The 19,633-nt window shown below is 43.9% G+C and overlaps 1 protein-coding gene across 1 annotated transcript in view; it reads right to left on the bottom strand.

Annotated features, from left to right (window-relative positions):
• Tmtc1 (transmembrane O-mannosyltransferase targeting cadherins 1) overlaps positions 1-19,633 on the bottom strand; it is a 223,706-nt gene that overhangs the window by 49,779 nt on the left and 154,294 nt on the right. Inside the window, exons 11-12 of the mRNA XM_059256410.1 lie at positions 19,298-19,411; positions 440-583 (exon numbers count right to left, since the gene is read on the bottom strand). Of these exons, the coding sequence (XP_059112393.1) occupies positions 440-583; positions 19,298-19,411 (258 nt within the window). The remainder of the gene's footprint in view (positions 1-439; positions 584-19,297; positions 19,412-19,633) is intronic.

A 19,633-nucleotide genomic window follows, 5' to 3' on the forward strand; every position in this document is an offset into this window, starting at 1 on the left:
GAGAATTAGTCTAACTCCAAACAAGCCTGGCTTTTTTTTTAAACTTTAATCCACACTGAGCATGAATCCTGGTCAGGACCTTCATTTACCCTCAGAGAACTCTGCTTTCCTGGAGGTCTATTGTGGAATGTTCGTCTTGGAATGGTTGTACCCCCTAGAGTCCTTCATAAAGGTTCACAAGGGACTAGAAGCATAGGAAAGCTCTTTGTAGCATCCCCTTCTTTGTAACACAGCACATGTAAGTTTCTTTGACTATGTAACCCTTCTCCTTTCCCTGTGACAGACAATCCATGGGCTGATCCCAGAAAGACATTCTGAGAAATACAGCTTTTAACTAACAAGAAATATTCATCGCTAGGAAGAGGCATTGGTAGCACAATGAAACAAGTGTCTCTGGAACTCTCCAGGCCACCCAGCCAGCAGAAGCCACTCTCCTTACTTCAGGAGATTCCCCAGATTGAAGAGTGCGCGGTTGTGCTGCGGATGGAGCTGCAGTGCCCTCTGGTAGTACATCTTTGCTTCTGCCATGTCCTTTGTCAGTGTCCCAAGGTTGTTCAGCGCACTTGCATGGCGTGGGTACAGCCTGGAAAATCAAAGTGTTAAACTTAGACTTCTAAACAGGCATCCCAAGCATGCCACAGTCCAAATGCACCCTGAACTTTTCCTTGTAATGGGATGTCTGTGTTATATCTAAAGGCCAAGTGCTTTTGCAGCTGTAGGTATCTAAATAAATATAGCAAAACCTTTTAACTCAGAGGTGTAAGTAAATAAACCCCAACACAGCAAGAGTAAATAAAATGTTAATTTATAAGAATAAACACATTTCAGTCCCTCAGAAGCTGATTACACTCCTTTGCCAAAGAATCTTCCCTGCCCTGGGTGGGAACTTTCTGTTGAGGTCACACAGCTACTAGCTCCCTGTTCAGTGCTTTCAGCTGGTGTGGGGTCCCCCCTCAGGGAGGGATCTTTTCAAATATCTTTGGATCAGAACCTAATAATACTGCTTCAACCAAGAAAGGATGGAACTCACATGTTTCCTCATAAAAAGAAACACTTGATTGTTATGGAATATTAGTTAATGATGTGTTACATTCTTTTATGATGTGGAGCATTTGTTTAATGATGCAAAGATGTGTTGCATTCTTTTATGTTGCATTTATTTAACTCTGTGAAGCTGTGTTACTTTGCCTGCCTAAAATACCTGATTGGTCTAATAAAGAGCTGAACAGCCAATAGCAAGGCAGGAGAGAGAAATAGGTGGGTGGCCAGGCAGAGAGAATAAATAGAAGGAGCAAAAGGAGAAGGAAAGGACTTCAGGGGCCAGCCAGCCACACAGAAAGAGATGGAGTAAGAAGTAAAGAAAGGTATATAGAAAGATAAAATCCCAGAGGCAAAAGATAGATGGGATAATTTAAGAAAAGCTGGGTAGAAACAAGCCACGCTAAGGCCAGGCATTCATAAGTAAGAATAAGTCTCTGTGTATTTATTTGGGAGCTGGGTGGAGGGTCCCCACAGAGTCAAAGAGTAAAAAGTAAAGAGTAAAACCAACTGTATTTGATCTTGACTCTCTTTCTCCATTCTCCCTCACTTTCCTTCCACTGGGCTTGATACAATTCTTAAAATCCTGAGAACTTAAAACAGCTCAGACACAAAAATTAGTATGCAATGAAGTAAAAGCCAGCCTTCCTAAAATTCAAAAGAAATAAAAAGCAGGGTGGCATATGTATTAGCAAACTAAATTATCCACACATTAAGGGAGGGAGGGGTCAATTCAGTCTTTCATTCAATATGGTAGAACCACCACACAGTCAGCCCTTTCTGAACAATCTGGAATGGACATTCTTAGCGGGCTAGAAAGCTTCCTCCACCTGTCACTTACCCATAGAGTTGACTTTTAATGCAGAAAAACCAAGACAATGCTCACCCCAGTATGTGCTAATGCAAATGCAATTCGCAATTTTGCTAATGCAAAATTTTGAAGCATTTTCTCATATATCACCTCATTTAAAAATTCCTTGTGTAACGCTTTACCATTGAGGAAAGGGAGGCTGGGAAAAATAAGCTAAAGCAGCACATCTCTCTCTCTCTCTCTCTCTCTCTCTCTCTCACACACACACACACACACACACACACACACACACACCAGAAACACTTGTTCTCTTAGGTGTTAAAAAGGCAAATTATTCCTGTTGATCCATTTGTTTTCCCAAATAATATACGAGTCACTCAACCCTCGGCAAATAAATGAATTGCTATGAATTAGAGCTTCTATTTAGAATATTTTTATTATTTCCTCTGAGCAAGTTGTGGTGGTATTGTGTTCCCCGGAATATTGTGCACGCCAATAAACTTATCTGGGGTCACAGAACAGAACAGCCACAATATTAAACATAGAGGATAGACAGTGGTAGAACACGCCTTTAATCCTAGCATTCCAGAGGCAGAGATCTACCTGGATCTTTGTGTGTTCAAGGATACAGCCAAGCATGGTGACTCATGCCTTTAATCCCAGAAAGTGAGCCTTTAATCCCAGGAGTGATAGCAAAAAGCAGAAAGGTATATAAGGTGTGAAGACCAGAAACTAGAAGCTTTTGGCTGGTTAAGCTTTCAGGCTTTCGAGAAGCAGTTCAGCTGAGATTCATTCTGGATGAGGACTCAGAGGCTTCCAGTCTGAGGAAACAGGATCAGCTGAGGAATTGGCGAGGTGAGGAAGCTGTGGCCTGTTCTGTTTCTCTGATCTTCCAGCATTCATCCCAATACCTGGCTCCAGGTTTGTTTTTATTAATAAGCCCCTTTAAGATTCCTGCAACAGCAAGTCACTTAAATTATGACCAAATAGGAACTAGTTCTCAGAGGGGGAAGTGAAATCAATGCAACATGTAAAAGGATGGCTTCAGAAACACTTATTTACTACAAAACATTGCCCGCCCCCCATCTTAAAATCATCAAGACTGTTAGGTCCAAAATAAACTCCACACAAATGGATATCTGTGGTGCTGTTAGGATACCAAGCACATGCTGGCTACCAGGCTCTATCTGTTACTGAGTCTGGTATGGGCTATTTAATCATACTGTGACACTCTGAGACTGTTAATAAAATCAACCTTGGATCAGGTGTGGAGCCAGCGACTAGTTGACAAGAATTAGTCATAGAGAGTGTGGAGGACCCAGAAATATGGATAGGGAGACCCACAGGAAGGAGTAGGGAGGGACTTAGAGAAGAAGAGATGCTCTCTTGCTGTGTCTCCAGCCAAAAAGGAAGGTCAGTTGGTTGCTTCTCGGCTTCTCTGAGCTAGCAGGTTCTCACCCCAATATCTGACTCCTGAGTCTTCTTGCTAGATAGAGTAAAAATATTAGATAAAAATAACAGGAGTCCTTGCTGGCATCTGTGAGAACCAAAGTTACATTCTAAGTTTTAATTATGGTGCCTATGAGATCCATGAAACAAAAACACCTCTGATCTGCAAGCCCCTTGCCTAAGGACAGATACTTCCTGAAATGTTGGAGGCTGTTTTTTATGGGAGGTAACAAGGCAAGTTCATTTGACCCATCTTGCGCCTCACAGGCTCGATCACATGTCAGCAGGAAATACATCAGGACGTGCGCTTACCACTGATTGGACCCCATGGGAAATGTGGTGAATCATGAGTTTTGCCTTTTTAAGCTCCAGCAAACTGTGACTTGGGGCTATATTCTAGAAACCCAGAGATAGATCTGGCCAGAAAGTCCATCAACCTGACCAATATTTAATTAAAACTTGCTTCAAATTTGGCTTTAAATTGTGGTAGTGGTCTTATTCTCCACTGGTGGGATTAACACACCCTGGCTCTTCTTGGTTCTTCTTACCCATTCCCTACCCTAAACCTCTCCAACTCATGGGCTTCCCTTCCCTAGCGTCGCACTCCCTCATAACCCTACCGTTTTGGCCACATGCTCTCTTAGCCCCTCCTCCTTGGTTTCCTGCACCCTTATTCTCTGTCTCTCTCTCTGTCTCTCTGTCTCTCTCTCTTTCTCTCTCTCGTCTCATGAACAAGTCCATTTCTGCTGGCCATGTTCTGTCTGCTACTTCCTCTCCTTGCCCTGGACACTTTCAGATGGCTCTGGCTACACTCTCCTTCATGTTTACAATAAAAACCTTCCCCTCAACCATACCTTGGAGTGATCATGTCCTCAGTTTATACCATTATCTCTTAAGAAGCACACACTGTTTGGGAACTAGCTAGAGTCAACAACACTCAGTAGCCTATAAGAAGTGAACTCCTGCTTTATGAGTTTCTGTTTGTAAGGTTTGTATGTGTATAAGTGTGTACATGTAGGTGTGTGCATGTGTCTGTGCAGGGAGGATGCTTAGTGTCCTGCTCTATCACTCTCTGTCTGATTTCTTTGGGGCAGGGTCTCTTGCCCAACCTGGAGCTAGGCTGGTGGCCAGCAAGCCCCACTAATTCAGTCTCCACCCACACAGTGCTCTGGGGTTATAGGCATAAGCAGCCATACTTGGGTTTTTATGTGGGTGCTGTGATCTGACCTCAGGTCATCATGCTGGCTCATCAAGAACTCTTGCCCACTGTGCCCTGTCTGTAAAGGCCCATAGATATAGCTGTTTGAGATTAAAGTTTGGGCTTATATTTTGCTTTACTCATGTATTTTAAAATTTAAAAGTTAAGAATTTAAAGGTTTAAAAGGGTAAGTTTTTACCCTTTCAGTACCTTACCAGTAATTTTATTGTTCAAATAACATTGATTTATGTGTTATAGTTTGCAACTCCCTTCCAGAGCTATACACATCTAACCAAGTGTCTGATTTTCATGCCACACATAAATTTATTTGAGGTTAACTAAGGTTGGTTGTTTATTTTCTATTTCCAGTTGAGAAAAAAATACCATAAAGGAAAACATGACTAGGAAAACTCTACCTCTACAAATGAAGCTCAATTTCACTTCCCTTCAGGCATGGACAGACTGTTAATTCTGCATATTTTAAGAGCTTGGTTCCTTCTGTTCCATCAATTCAATCATCCTGTCACCAGCGGCCCTAGGTGACACTGGTGATCTTCCCAGTTTGCTTCTGACTGTATGAAATGATTACCAGCACTTGGCCTTCTTTTTTGCACTGAGTTCCTGATCCCTTGAAGAAAGCCTTAGGGGCTGAACAGGACCTCTCACCTCCTTCACCTCAGTGACCTCAGGGCTGCTGTGGAGGGACTCCACCCAGGGGTTTGGCTGAGGCTCTGCAGAGTGAAAACATTTTCTCCAAGCCCTCAGGAAGTGAGTCACTTGTAAATGGTTGTATTGTCCTGATTCCAGAGGTTTCACTTCCAAGGGTGGGAAAATCTACTGAACTAACACTTCTCTTCCCTTTTCAATAGGAATGGTTTGCACAACCCGTTTCTCGGAGCCTAGGATGAGAGTGATGAACTTTGGATTGAGTGGCAGAGTGAACAGGAAACTAGTCCATGGGGAAAATACTGGACTAGGGGACAGATGTCAGCAGCATGATGCTGAGTACATGTGTGAGTAAATTGCTTCTATAAAGTTTCTGTGTGAATGAATGAGATAATGGGCATAAAAACATCCATCATCACAACTGTACTTTGAGGTCAAATGCAGGACCCTGGTGATCACATGCCAGGCTGGGGCTCTCCTTCCCTCACATCAGAAACATCACTCTCAGACTGGGGAGATAGTTGGTAAAGTCCCTGTCACACAAGCATGCCAGTCTGAGTTGGGATTCTCCAATACTCATGTAAAAGCTGGACATGGAAGCCAGGCATGCCTTTAGTCCCAGCACTCGGGAGGCAGAGGCAGGCCGATCTCTGTGAGTTCGAGGCCCTCCCGGGCTACAGAGTGAGATCCAGGAAAGGCACAAAGCTACACAGAGAAACCCTGTCTCGAAAAACAAAAACAGAAACAAAACAAAAAAACAAAACAAAACAAAAAAAAGCTGGACATGGTTGCGCATGTCTGTAAACTTGGTCTTTGTGGAGCAGAAACAGGTACGTTCCTAAGGCTTACTGGCTGCCTACTTGATACAGTCAGTGAGCTCTATGTTCAGTGAGAGACTGTCTCAAAAAACAAAACAAAACAAAACAGAAAAAACAAGGTGAAGAGAATGGAGAAAGACGCCTGACTTTAACCTCAGCCCCACCCCCACCCCCACCCCCACCCCGCACTCACCTGCGTGGGTGAACATACATGCATATGAAGAAACACACACCACCACTCACCCTCTTCGTTGCCTCTAGGAGCCTTTGAATTGCTCCTATCAGTCAAAATAACATCTGTTTTTTTCTCCATCACCAGCCCAGTGAACAAACATTTAAACCAGCTCCCATACATCTGTTCTTCCTGTGCTGTGCCCTCTCAGATACTAAGGCTAAGGAACCATTTCCATTTTGAGAATGTCAAGGTATTGTCAATTCTTCACAGTAGGAATAATTGATCTTCACAGGCCCAGCAGCATTTCCAAAGCTTTTCCTGTTTGCTCCACACTAAATGTAATTCTAGACCAATTCTAAAGCCATATCCAAGGTCAGGGGGTCATTCAAAAATCCTGTGTGCCTTCTGAGTGACAGGTTCACGTGCCCCTGGGTCTTTGCTGTAATGGCATTTCTTAGCATGAACACACACTGGCTGGTAGGCTAACTCAGAGACAACAGTGGGCAGGAAGATATGTCTGTATTCCTAATCAACAACTTCTAGCTAAAGAGATCATGGGGTGGGGAGGGCACATATTCTGAATGTCCATCTTGAGCATTGGGGATCATCACTGGCACACAATTGGAAGCAGGCAGGCTGGGAAGTATCTGGCAATACCCAGATCAGCCCTGTACCATGGAGAGCTATTCTGCCCTCACTGCCCACAGCGTTCTGAAAAGCACCACTTGAAGGGTCCAGAAATACAGAAATATAAAATTATAAGCTTAAGAGATTAAAAACTGACAGTCATCATCTCTAAAGGTTAACTGCTAACAATGGCTCTCTGCTTTACAGCAGCTCCTCTGTCAACAGCCAGGGGTTAACTTTTAATCCCTTTGCCCCTTAGAGCCAACAATTGCCTGGACCAAAGTTAACTTTTAATAGTTGTTTCTACATGACTTCTAGCATGCATCCCATACCTGATGTTCCTACATGACTCCTAGCATGCACCCCGTGCCTACACTATAAAAGGGGGCCAGTACCTGCCTCCATTGCCACAGCCTCAGAATTCCAACATTGGCTGTGGTCTCAGCTAGCTGATAAGCTTTTGTGCCCCAGTGTTTTGCTTTTTTAATTTTTCTGGAATAAAGTTTGCTTCTAGTTTAATAGACTTTGGTGGTCTGTCCCCCATTACTGTGAGACCCCGACCCAACACACTCAGCGGGGCTGTCACAAAGCATCCTGTGACTGAGATGTTATACACTGTTGTTACACAGGCTTCCTCTCTACAAGTATTTCTTAAGCACCTACAGTGGGCCATGCTCTCTGTCAAAGGCCTAGAACAGCAAGACAACCGGCCTTTGCTTCCAGACAGTAGGAAACAGACAGAAAAGGTGGAAATAGTGAGCTGTGGGGAGCATGGAGAACACATGCCTGGGGTCTCTGTGTTCCTTAAGGTAATCTATAATGCAGACGTATAAAGAGGGTCAGTGACGGTGGGACTGGGCCTGATGAAGGGGCAAAAGCAGGGAGAGAAAGACAAGTATCGTGAGGGCTAGCAGTATATTGTTAAGTTTTAATTACTGTGCTTAAGAGATCTAAAAACCAAAATCCCTCTAACCTGTAAGGCCCACTAGCCCAAGGACAGATAACTTCCTGTAATGCTGGGGGCTGTTGTTTATGTAGGATAACAAGTCACGTTTTTTTCACTTCTATAAACAAGGTTGGTTGCCCCAACTGCATAGGATGTGCTTCATCACACATAGGTGGGAGGTATGCAGGCAGGAAGGACCTCAGGATGTATGCTTGGCCCCTATTGGATGAAGGGAGGAAGTACATAGTCTTGTGAGTTTTATCTCTGCAAGTACCTGACTAACATAATTCGGGGCCATTCTCTGGGAATCTTGGGTATAGAACTGGTCAGTGTCTATATTCCTGACCAGTATTTAATAAAGCCTGCTTCAAATTTGGCTTAAAAATTGTGGTAGTGGTCTTATTCTCATCCAGTGGGATTAACAGTGTTCTGACAGAACAGTCCATGAAAGAAGCTGTGTGAGAAGATTTCTGAGAGCTTGTGAGAAAACTCCAAGTAAATAAGAGTCTTGTAACCTCTGTTCCTCATGGGTTGTTCTTGGAATGTGCTTTTGTGCCCCTCCTGGGTGTAATAGTAGGATCGGGTTTACTTCAGATTACCTGTCATCTTACCCATTATTATCCAGAATGATGTTCCCAAGCACAAGTACAAGCTAAACTCATGTGACCTTGTCCTGTGACTGTATACAACTTGAACTCAAGTGAACTTTGCTCGTATGACTTGGCCTAACCCTCAGAACTCCCTCAGAATATAAATGGTCTGATGCTCTGAATAAAGTTGGCTATTGCATGAGACTTTAGTCCACCTCAGTTTTAGGCTCCACCCTCTCAGGCTCACACTGCCAACTAGAGTGGCAGCAGTATTCCATGGAAAGAAAGTAAAGCCAAAGAACTCAGGGAATCAGAGGCAGTTCACCAAGACACGGTGGAAACAGGCAGGCTGCTCTGCAGAGACGGTGAGTACTGGGTGTGCAGTGCAAGAGGGAAGGATGTGGAAATGCCCTGCGGCCTGCCAGGCACATGAGGCAACAGAGGGAAAACAGGCAATGCAGAGATACATCTAATGGCTGAGCAGCACAAAGAGGCGAAGGAAGTTTTCTGAAACAAAGTGAGTACCCAGAAAAGAAGAAAGCCCAGCAGAAGAAAGGAGTGGGAGAACTGTTTATGAAGGGTTATTCAAAGGAAGAAGAGTCTAAGGAAATACCAGGGAGACCAACAGCATGTATCATCATGCTCAAACCAAACCAAGTAAAGAAGAGTGTGCACCGTGAAGATAAGGAGAATCAAATGCTCCAATAGGTGATTCCACAGGCCCATCTGCTGGGAAGCAGCTGGTGACCTGGAGAGAGCAGCCCCAGGGGTCCCAAGAAGAGGGTCTGAGGGAGCAGAAGGACACAGAGAAGAGGCTGTGGCTCTCTAGGAGACTGTGTCACTTGAGGGGCAAAAAATGAACAGACTCACTAGCCTACATGGCAGATGAAGAAGAAATAGAGACAGACTTATGAGCAGGGTTGTTTAAAATTGGAGCAATTAAAGAACATTTACAGAGCAACAGGTGCCAGATGAAGGACAATATAGTAGTTTGAATGTAACTGGCCCCCATAATCTCACAGGGAGTGGTACTACTAGAAGGTGTGGCTTTGTTGGAGTGGGTGTGGCCTTGTTGGAGGAAGTGTGTCACTGTGTCGGCAGGCTTTGAGGATTCCTATGCTCAGGATACCACCCAGTGTGTCAGTCGACTTCCTGTTGCAAGATGCAGGACTTTCAGCTCCAGCACCACATCTGCCTGCACTCTGCCATGCTCCCTGCCATGATGGTAATGGACTGAACCTCTGAAACTGTAAGCGAGCCGCCTCAATTAAATGTTTTCTTTGTAAGAGCTGCTGTGGTCATAGTGTCTTTTCACAGCAATAAAAACCCTAACTAAGACAGGCAGTTACAGAAACAGATTTAAAGCAATGATTACTAGTCAGATCATTTCAACACTAGATGTGATAGGATCCTGAGCACAAAACAAGAAAGAAGTAAAGGTGTAGAGATACACTGGTGGATAAAATTCTTGCTGCTCAAGTATAAAAATCAGAGTTTGGGTCTCCAGAACCCAAATAGATGCCAAGTAAGCATGGAGAGACAGGGAGGCCTCAGTGCAAACTGGCTAGCTAGACTAGCTATATCCATGAACCCAGGGGTCCTAGCTCAATGAGTAAGTTGGACCTTGTCTTAGTTACTTTTCTATTACTATAATGAGACACCACAACCAAGCCAAATTATAGAAGAAGAGTTTATTTGGAGCTTACAGTTTCAGAGAGTTAGAGTACATGACCATCATAATAGGGAGGCAGATTGACAGGTATGGTGCTGGAGCAGTAGCTGAGAGGTCACATCTTGAGACACAACCAGGAGGGAGGGAGGGGGAGAGGGAGGGAGAGAGAGAGAGAGAGAGAGAGAGAGAGAGAGAGAGAGAGAGAGAGATCAAATGACAAAAATCTTCTTGAAGCCTCAAAGCCCACCCACAGTGACACAACCTCCTCCAACAAGGCCACACCTCCTAATCCTTCCCAAACAGTTCCACCAACTGGGGACCAAATGTTCAAATATCTGAGATTATGGGAGCCATTCTCATCAAACCACCACAGACCTCAATTAAGGAAGATTCCAAATATCATCCTTGGGCCTTTACACCTGGTACACACATGTGCACATACACCTGTACAAACATGTGTACATACATGTTCAAGCACCACCCACATATATACATGCCAAAATAAGAGGGAAAAAGAACACAATCTTTGCAGAGAAGAAATTTGCTAAAGGAGTTGGCTCATTGGCTTGTGGAAGCAGAAGGAACAACTAAGTTTGAGTCCTGAGGCAGTCTGTCACGGACCGACACTCTCCTTCCGGTGTGGCAATCTCTATAAGAACCTTCAGCTCACTGAAATGAGGGTCACTCACACTATGCCGCGTCATCTGCCTGACTCAGAAGCTCTGGATTTAAGCTTGAGTCTCATCTGAAGGAGATCACCTCACAGAAGCGTTGATGGTAAATTTTGAACAAGCTTCTGGACATAATGGCCCAGACAGACTGATTAAGTGTCCCCATCACAAGCCCCTCTCCTGGCAGTGTGGGTCCAGGAAAAGGAGCAAAGACCTGGCGTAAACCTCAGCTGTTTGTTAACTGTTTGTTTTATTGATAGTTATTGCAGTCTTTTAATTTTTACACTATATTTGTTAGATTTTATAAAAATTTCACGAAATTCAGGCAGTTTAAAACATAGATATTAGCTGAGCATGGTGGTTGTGGTGGTTTGAATAAGAACAGCCTTGCTGGGCAGTGGTGGTGCACACCCTTAATCCTGGCCTCTACAAGCTGCTCAGGCGCTTGAATGTTTAGTAGGATTAGGAGGTGTGGCCTTGATGGGGATGTGCTTTGCAGTTTCAAAAGCCCATGCCAGGCCCAGTGTCTGTCTGTCTGTCTGTCTGTCTCTCTCTGTCTCTCTGTCTCTGTCTCTCTGTCTCTGTCTCTCTCTCTTCCTGCTGTCTGTAGATCAGGACATAAAAACCCTCATCTCCAGGGCCATGCCTGCCTGCATACCACCATGCTCCCCACTATGTATGATAATAATGGACTAATACCATGAAACTGTAAGCAAGTCCCAAATTGAATGCTTTCTTTTATAAGAATTGCCTTGGTGACTGTGTCTCTTCACAGTAATAGAACAGTGACAAAAACAGAACTTGGTACCAGGGACTAGGGCCTTGCTATAACAGGCCTAGTATTGACTGTGTGTGTCACATTGTTAGTGGTAAGTCTTATGCAGATCTACAGTAAAAAAGAAGCAAAGAAAAATACAAAGCACAGTTTGAAGAGAAAAGGAGCACATGGAAATGCAATGTTGGAGACAAGTCTAGTGCTCAAGGATATACAAAGTTTAAAGAAGGCTTGATGCTAGATGGAATAAAGGGAGTGGTGACCTCAGTGCAAGAACCCACCCAGCTAAGCTTCCAACTTGTAAAAAGGAATTAAAGAAAAGCTTAAGCAGCAAGGGAAACAGAAAGCTGACACAAATGTAATTGAATGAGGTGGCCATGTTCTAGCCCCAGAAAGCAGCAAAACTTGGCAGCTTTAGCCACATGGCTGTGGCTTTAGAGTCAAGGATACAAGAGAGAGGTTGTGGAATCTCCCTCCATGGCTTCTAAGGGAAGCTTCTGAGGCCAGGTATGCATCAGGGATGTCCCTGAATGGAGGCCTAGACCAGCCATTGTGTGAAGCTATGATGGTGAAGCCTGGATTGTCTTAGAGAAACTGTTAATATTCTGATCCTGCCCCTTGGGGCCACCCTGTGTCTGATGTAAAAGTCTCCTTTTAAAGAAAAACTCCGCCCCTTTCTCTCACTTCTTCAGCCTTTTCCTCTCAGAGGTGTGCACCCCCCTCTCTCTTTCCCTTCCTCTCTTTCTGTCTCTCTGCCTCTTTATCTCTCTATTATAATAAACTCTCCATGTGGATGCATTGTCTGGGTTGTGTATCACTGGCCACTGCATCTGCCCAGCATGTTTCCCTGCACAAGCAGGGTACTCTGGGTGTGTGGGGGAGAGTGTTGCATAATAAATCATAACAGACTCCAAGATGTTGGAGATGTCAGAGCTGTGGGATACCTCCTAAGGAAAGCTGTTTGGAACCAGTCTAAGAGAGAGAAGTGTGTTGCAGTCAACAAAACTGAAAGAAGTTGGAGATTAAAGAACACTTTGACATCAGACATGGAGATGCAGAGTTTGGAGTTTGCCCAGCTGGTTTTTGGTCTTGCTTTGGTCCAGTATTTCCTCATTATGCTCCCTTTTGGAATGGTAATGTATATTCTGTGCCACTGTATGTTGGAAGTATGTGATCTGTTTTTCATTTTGATTTTACAGGGGGATTACAGTTAAGAGAATGCCTTGAGTCTCTGAAGAGGCCTTAGACTTTAAACAATGTTAAGACTGACATACATTATGGGGTCTTTTGAAGTTGGACTGAATGCATTTTGCATTATGATACAGGTAACAACCTATGGAGGCCAGGGAATGAAATGTGGTGGTTTGAATAAGAATGGCCTCTTCAGGTTCATGTATTTGAATGCTTAGAAGGATTAGGAGGTGTGATCTTATTGGAGGAGGTGTGTCCTTGAAGGGGTGGGCTTTCAGGTTTCAAAAACCCATGCCAGGCCCAGTATCTCTCTCTCTCTTCCCCTTTGTCTGTCTCCCTCCCTCCCTCCCTCTTCCTCCCTTCCTCCCTCCCTCCCTCTCTCCCTTTCTCCCTCCCTCCTTCCTTCTCTCCCTGCTGCCTGTAGATCAGGATGTAAAGCTCTCAGCTCCAGGGCCAGGCCTGCCTGCATACCGCCATGCTCCCTACTATGATGATAATGGACTAATAATCCTCTAAAATTTTAGGCAATTTCCCAATAAAATGCTTTCTTTTATAGAATTGCCTTGGTCATCATGTCCCTTCACAGCAATAGAACTATGACTAAGACAGTGGCGGGCAACTATAACTCAGTAGTGGGGAGGCTAAGGCCAAAGGCTTGTTCCAAGTTCAAGGCCAGCCCGTGGTCTCAGTGACAGGAGGAACAGTAGGAGTGGTGACTATGGTTAGAATTTGTCTCTGAATGCTACGTGATGAGTGATTTGGACATTATTTTAAGCCTGCTACAGGAATAATAATGAGATCTGCCATCTGTTTGAAGTAGGTGGCAACACCATCCTCATTAACACAAAGTCAAAACTCTGTTCTGGTGAAATGTGATGAATTCTGAAACATTGAAGGTCACATACATTTTGGGTAAGGGTTACCTCTCCTGTAAAGAAGCAGTATGTGCTGTCTGGAGCACGTGCCTTCAGTTTGGAGGTACTCGTTGCCAGCTGCCAGGTGTGCGTGCTACCATGGCCTACCTCCTCTCCACCAGACACCTGGGGTGTAGTGCCTGGTGGCAAGTGGGTGTCTAGATTGATGTCTGCTCATGACTGCTCTGAGGGGTCAGCCCTGCTGCAGAAGTGCTCAGGGTCAGTGAGCCTGGTGCGGTTCAGTGCATCCCCACGCCCTTGTTCATCCTGTGCTCGGCTTCCTTCCTGAGTTTATGAGAGTGCTCTGGATGGATTTCCTGTATGCAAACCTCTGAAGTCTATGTCCTGGGAAGCCTCATCCAAGCTAGTTAAATGGAAGTGAGACACGGGGAGAAAAAAGGCAGCCAGAAAGCACGGAACTTGCCTGAAGATAAATAATGACACTTTCATTTTGAAACTCAGTTGATAAGTTGGCCACAATTTTATTAAAATTCAGTATTTTTCTAAAGTAATGTTAATTCCTTAAACTTTATGAACATGAGACATAATAAATAACATCTGCAGATGTGTATATATGTGCATACATGCATGTGTGTATCTGATATATGTGCGTGTGTGTGTGTGTGTGTGTGTGTGTGTGTGTGTGTACATGTGTGTGTGTGCATGTGTATGTAGATTAAGAAGGTAACTTATTCTTAGTTCATCAGCAGGAAAAAACAAAAATAATTTCAAGCACCTACTTGTGATATTGAAAATTTCTTTAGAATTTCACAGATAAAAATGCCACACCAGCCAAAGAAACCATCTCCTCCTGGGTAAACCTGGTTAATAAACAATATTAGGATTTTAATTTTTTTCCAGAGACACAAGGCAGATAGTGTCGTGGTCACAAGAAAGACATTTAAAAATGTTTCCTCAGCACAGACTGTAAAGGAGCTTTTAGAAACACTCCTGACTCCTGATTTTTAATGACCGAACTCCAGCAGCTTATAAACAGAATTTTAAAGGAATTACATGGAGCTAATGTCGACAGACTGGAGGCATCAAGCATAGTAGTTAATTAGACATCTCAGGTTTCCTCAGACTCTAATGTCAACCATGCTTCTTCAGTACTCATTCCTCTATTAGTTCGTTTTCCCACAGACACTTAGCTCAATCTAATGGGATCTCCCTGTAGAATTCCAGTCATCCCGTGAAGGAGGAATACAAAGAACTACATCAATGGGCTCTGTTCTCCTGACGAGTCTATACACTAAGCAAACTGCAATAGATTTCAGTTCAATCTTTCTCGTGTGTTAGCCAATCGAACAGTTCCCTTTCTTGCACCTGTGATAAAACACCTGACAGACGCAACTGAAGGGTGAAAGCCTGGGGAAAGGAGGCTGCTTACTTGTACCTGGCTCCAAAGGGTAAAGCTGGCGCTTAGCCAGCTTCCTCCTGTTCCCTTTTCATTCAATTGAAGACCCCAGCTCACAGAGTGGCACCAGCTACATTCAGAGTAGGTTTTTCCCTCCTTGGAATCACCCTCACAGGCACACTTAGTGGTGTGCCTCATCAATGCCCCAGGTGTTTCTTAATCAGTCAACAATGGAAATCAACCATCACACTGGAGATGTCTTTTGTACAAGAGAAAATTTAGTTATCCAATAGAAAAGAGCCTGGTCCATTGTAGGATCCTTCCTGTGGTGGTCTGAATAAGAATGGCCCCCATAGGCTCATATATTTCAATGCTTGGAGGGTTAGGAGGTGTGACATTATTGGAAAAGGTAAGTCACTGGGGTGGGCTTTCAGGTTTCAAAAGCCCATGCCATTTCCAGTTTCCTAGTTAGATTTTTTCTGCCTTGTTGTTTGTAGATCAAAGTTTAAGCTCTCAGCTACTGCTTCAGCACCATGCCCATCTGCCTGCTGCCATGCTCTGTACATGATGGTCATGAACTCACCCTCTGAAAATGTAAGCACCCCCAAAGTTGTTTCTTGTATAAGTTGCCTTGGTCATTGTATCTTAGCATAGCAACAGAAAAGTAACTAAGACATCTCCCTATGAGTTATTGATCAGGAAACCCCAGAGCACCCCACCAAAAAACCCAGGCTATTGGTTGCCCACTATAACTAGATGGTAAGAGCCTATTGCTGCAGATACAACACACTTTGGTTGTAGGACACAGAGAGATCAAGCTGGAACTGATCTGAAAACTTCTTCCCTGCAGGCTAGCTTTCTAAGTGCCAGAAATGCTGTGTAGGCTATTGGGGGAGAAAAACCCACCAGTGGAATTATCCTGTGATGAACACAGCACTGTATACAATACTGCCTCACCTGCCAGGTCAGATGTGCACAAAGGTTATGGATATAATCAATCATTTTGGACTGACTTTAAGTCCTGTTCCACAGGAAGGGAATTCATGCTTGGTACTATAAACCTAGTCAAAAGGCACCTGAGTGCCTTCAGTTTGGACATCATATCACCTGACTGCATTGTTGGAATTGTGGTGGCTAAATTTTAACTGTGAGATTAAGATGAAGCCATTCTTGTAAAAAGAGTTGCCTGAGTGGCAGAGGGTTGCAGCCCCTCTATCAGCATAGAATCCTGCACATAGAATGTGTCCGGGGATGACGCATCTGAGTGAATGAAGGTTCCATGGAGCTTTCCTTCCCCCCTCCCTCCCTCTCTCCTCCTAACCTTCTCCATCTCTCTTTCTATCTCTCTATCTCCCCTCCTTTCCTCACCCCATTCTCCTTTTTTCTTTCTTTGGGGATGGGAATGAGGATTTGGGCAATTCTTCACCATGTAGCTCTCTCTGGCAGGCCTAGAACTCACTATGTAGACCAGGCTGGCTTTGAACTCCCAGGGGCACTCATGCCTTTGCCTCTCACATGCTGGGATTTCAAGTGTACATCACCTTGCTCAGCCAGAAGTCTTTCTGATCCACCAGACAAAGGCAAACTTTAGTTTCTGTTCCAGGTGCTGGTTCTTGACCAGCACAGTTTAACAACCTGAATTTAACCATGCAGCGATTTAAACAGTGAAAAGCAGATTCTATAACTATCACCTGTAGTAAGACTGCACTTCAAAAAGCCTGTTAATTATACTATCAGATCTCTAGATAGCTTCTAAACCAAGTAAATGCTAAAACTCAGATGTGTCTAATAAAGGTGGTTTTTTATTTACAGTATTCACTGCCTTGAAATATTTTTACAAACAGGTAAAATATAAGCGTGGAAAGAAAACATAAGGAAAGTAGGTAAAAATTAGAAATACTAAAAAAAGAGGGTTTGTTCAAAAAATTGTCACTGATTTAGATGTGAAGCAACTGTAAAAGACTGGAGGAAAGTAAGACAAAATCTCAACTAGTCTACTAAAATGACTGTAAGTACCTTTAACTTGTATTCTACTCTAAAACAACAAAACTATAATGACTAAATATGGGCACCGTCACTGCGAAATTGAATCTGCAGGCTCTTAAGGACTTTTTGTTGTTGTTGTTGTTACTAGAAGGCTTGTGAATGAATGCACATTTGAAATTTCAAGGCAAGATAAAATACTAAGAAGTATTCATGAGGCTGGCTGTGGTGCATACCTATAATCCCAGCTATTCAGGAGGCTGAAGCAGGAGAATTGCAATTTCAAGATCAGCCTAAGCAACTGAGACCCTGTTGCAAACTCAAATGTAAAAGGTGGCTGGGGAGAGAAGGGGGGTGGAGTGGGGAAGGAGGAGAGAACAGGGAGGAAGAGGAGGGAAGGAGACCTGTTTTATGATTTTGTTTTTAACTGACTTTTACAACTAGTCAATAAACACACAAATCGCCAAGTACCCACTCCACATCTCCTGCATATTGTTCAGGCAGGGTCACCTCCTTCTTCCGGACATACTGGAGAAGGCATTGCTTGGGAGTTCTTAGGTGGGAACAGCACAGCTGGATTGTTGAGAGGTCTCTGAGCTTCCCTCCTATTACCTGCCACAAAATGGCAGGAATCTATTCCTACACAACAGAAAGTTAGAAAGCTTGGGAGGTAGACAGTAGATACACCCATGTTTTCTGGTTCTCTCAGATGAGAGTCTCAGGATTTAGTGTCAAAATTAAGTGTGAACTGGAAAGCTGCCCCTCACGGCAACACTTACATGCTTGGCATTTATTGAAGACTTAAGGACAGGTTTCTGAGGTGGTGTGCACATGACATGAAATGGCCCCACAGACCCAGGCGTTTGAACACTGGTCCTCAGGCAGAGGTGCTGTTTGAGCAACTTAGAGACTCTCTAGGAGGTACAGCCTCACTGAAGGAAGCAGGTCACTGGATGTGCTCTGAGGCTGACACCAGGCTCAGCTTCCCCTCTGCTCTCTGCTCCCTGCTAACACAGTAGGTAAATGCCACTGCCTGTGGCATCTACATGCTCATTTCATCAGTTAGGGGGATTGAGGAACTGATTCCAGACCCCACTGCCTTTAATTTGCTGCTTCCCTAGTCACTCTCTTCCTTGCTGTGGTAAATATAGAGCATGAGATCTAGAGTTGAAGGAGAAGAGCCATTGGGTAGGAGATGAGTTGAGTCCCTCTCGGCAGTTCCCACCAAGGAATAGCAGTATGGGAAATCTTCCATTCACCAAAGATAAACAATTGTCTCGATGATGAATAGTCTTGGGTTTTCCTTTTTTGTCTAACACAAAGAGTGACAACTTATTTTAAAGTAGAAAGTAAAACACTCCTATCTGCCAAAAGTCCATGGCAGAGGAGTCCATATAAAAATGAGATTTTAAATCAGAAATGTCTGGGATCCAGGTTGAGAGCATTAAATAACTCACTAATTTCAGCACTGGTTTTAAGCTTTGATTGTCATCCCCCATTCATGGTGTATATTTCTTCTAGAAACAAATATTTATTTTTGTTGTTTCACAGGAAAGAAGCAGAAATAGCAAACCAGCAACTATAATTTTGTGGAATCATCTGCCAGAGAATTTCACTTCATATAAACCCTTGGCCCAGCTGTGGATCAGGGTCAGCTTTTCTATTTGAAGCTGACAGAATTTGTAAATGTGTAGAAAGTCTCGCACCAACACTGTTGGACGGACTAACTGCCTATTTCCTCCACTCAAGAATGTATGAGAAACCACAAAACATTTACAATTAAGGCCAAAGCATACTTTATGTGTACCTGTGATGGAATATATCTTCTTTTTTTATTTTGGCCTTTTTGAGGCAGGTCTCAATGGCCGATTAGTCCATTACAAGATGTTGAACATGGAAGGTGTAGAGGGTAGCTGTTCCAGCTTTGACCTGAAAGTACTACCCTCACTGAGGCTTCTGGTAACTGTCACACCTACGAGGCGGGGCCAAGACGGGAGCCCTTAAGACCTGAGATCTGGATGAGATCCAGATGTGCTGGCTCTCTTGGTTCCCGGTAAGCCTGGATGTTGGATGGTAGACTGAGCAGAGTTCTCCAGAGAACACTGCTGGACTGCACTTCACCTCTACCGGACCCTGTAACCTATCCCTTTACTTGTAAGTTACCCCCCCCCCCCAAATAAACCTCCCTTTTAACTACATGGAGTTGCCTTAATACTTCCACCAATTGCAAGGAGAAGCAGCATTGAGTCCATTTGTGACAGACTTGAATACTGAGCTCAGAGACTCAGAATTCAAGAGCCTTTCTACCTCCAAGGGTGAGTTCACTGTCAAGAGAAATGACCACCCTCACACCCTGGGAGGGGAAGGGTAATGTGAACAGTCCTTGTTATAGCTTAAAGCCTTCTGTGGTGCTTACTTGAGGGCGGTTCTGTAGTGGTAGATGGCTTCCTTGTTCCGACCTTGGTCTTTTAGGAAATTGGCATAGTTGTAATGAACCTTTGCATTGTGGGGCAGAGTCTGAACTCCAGACCTACAATGGATATTAAAAAGAAAGAAAACAAGAATCATACTGTTGTCAGACCCTTTTCTATTTTACTCTCAGCTTTATGAAGCTGCCTTTGAACGTCCTCTGCTTTCATCCCAAACAGGCTTCTGCATTTTGTGAATGACATAAGTGACTACATAGGGAAGGAGTGAAGGCCTTGGCTAGGTGTGCACAACTGAATGCTCTCTGCAGGGAAGCATGGGACCC

This window comes from Peromyscus eremicus, chromosome 3, assembly GCF_949786415.1.
Source record: "Peromyscus eremicus chromosome 3, PerEre_H2_v1, whole genome shotgun sequence".
Classification (NCBI taxonomy): Eukaryota; Metazoa; Chordata; class Mammalia; order Rodentia; family Cricetidae; genus Peromyscus; species Peromyscus eremicus.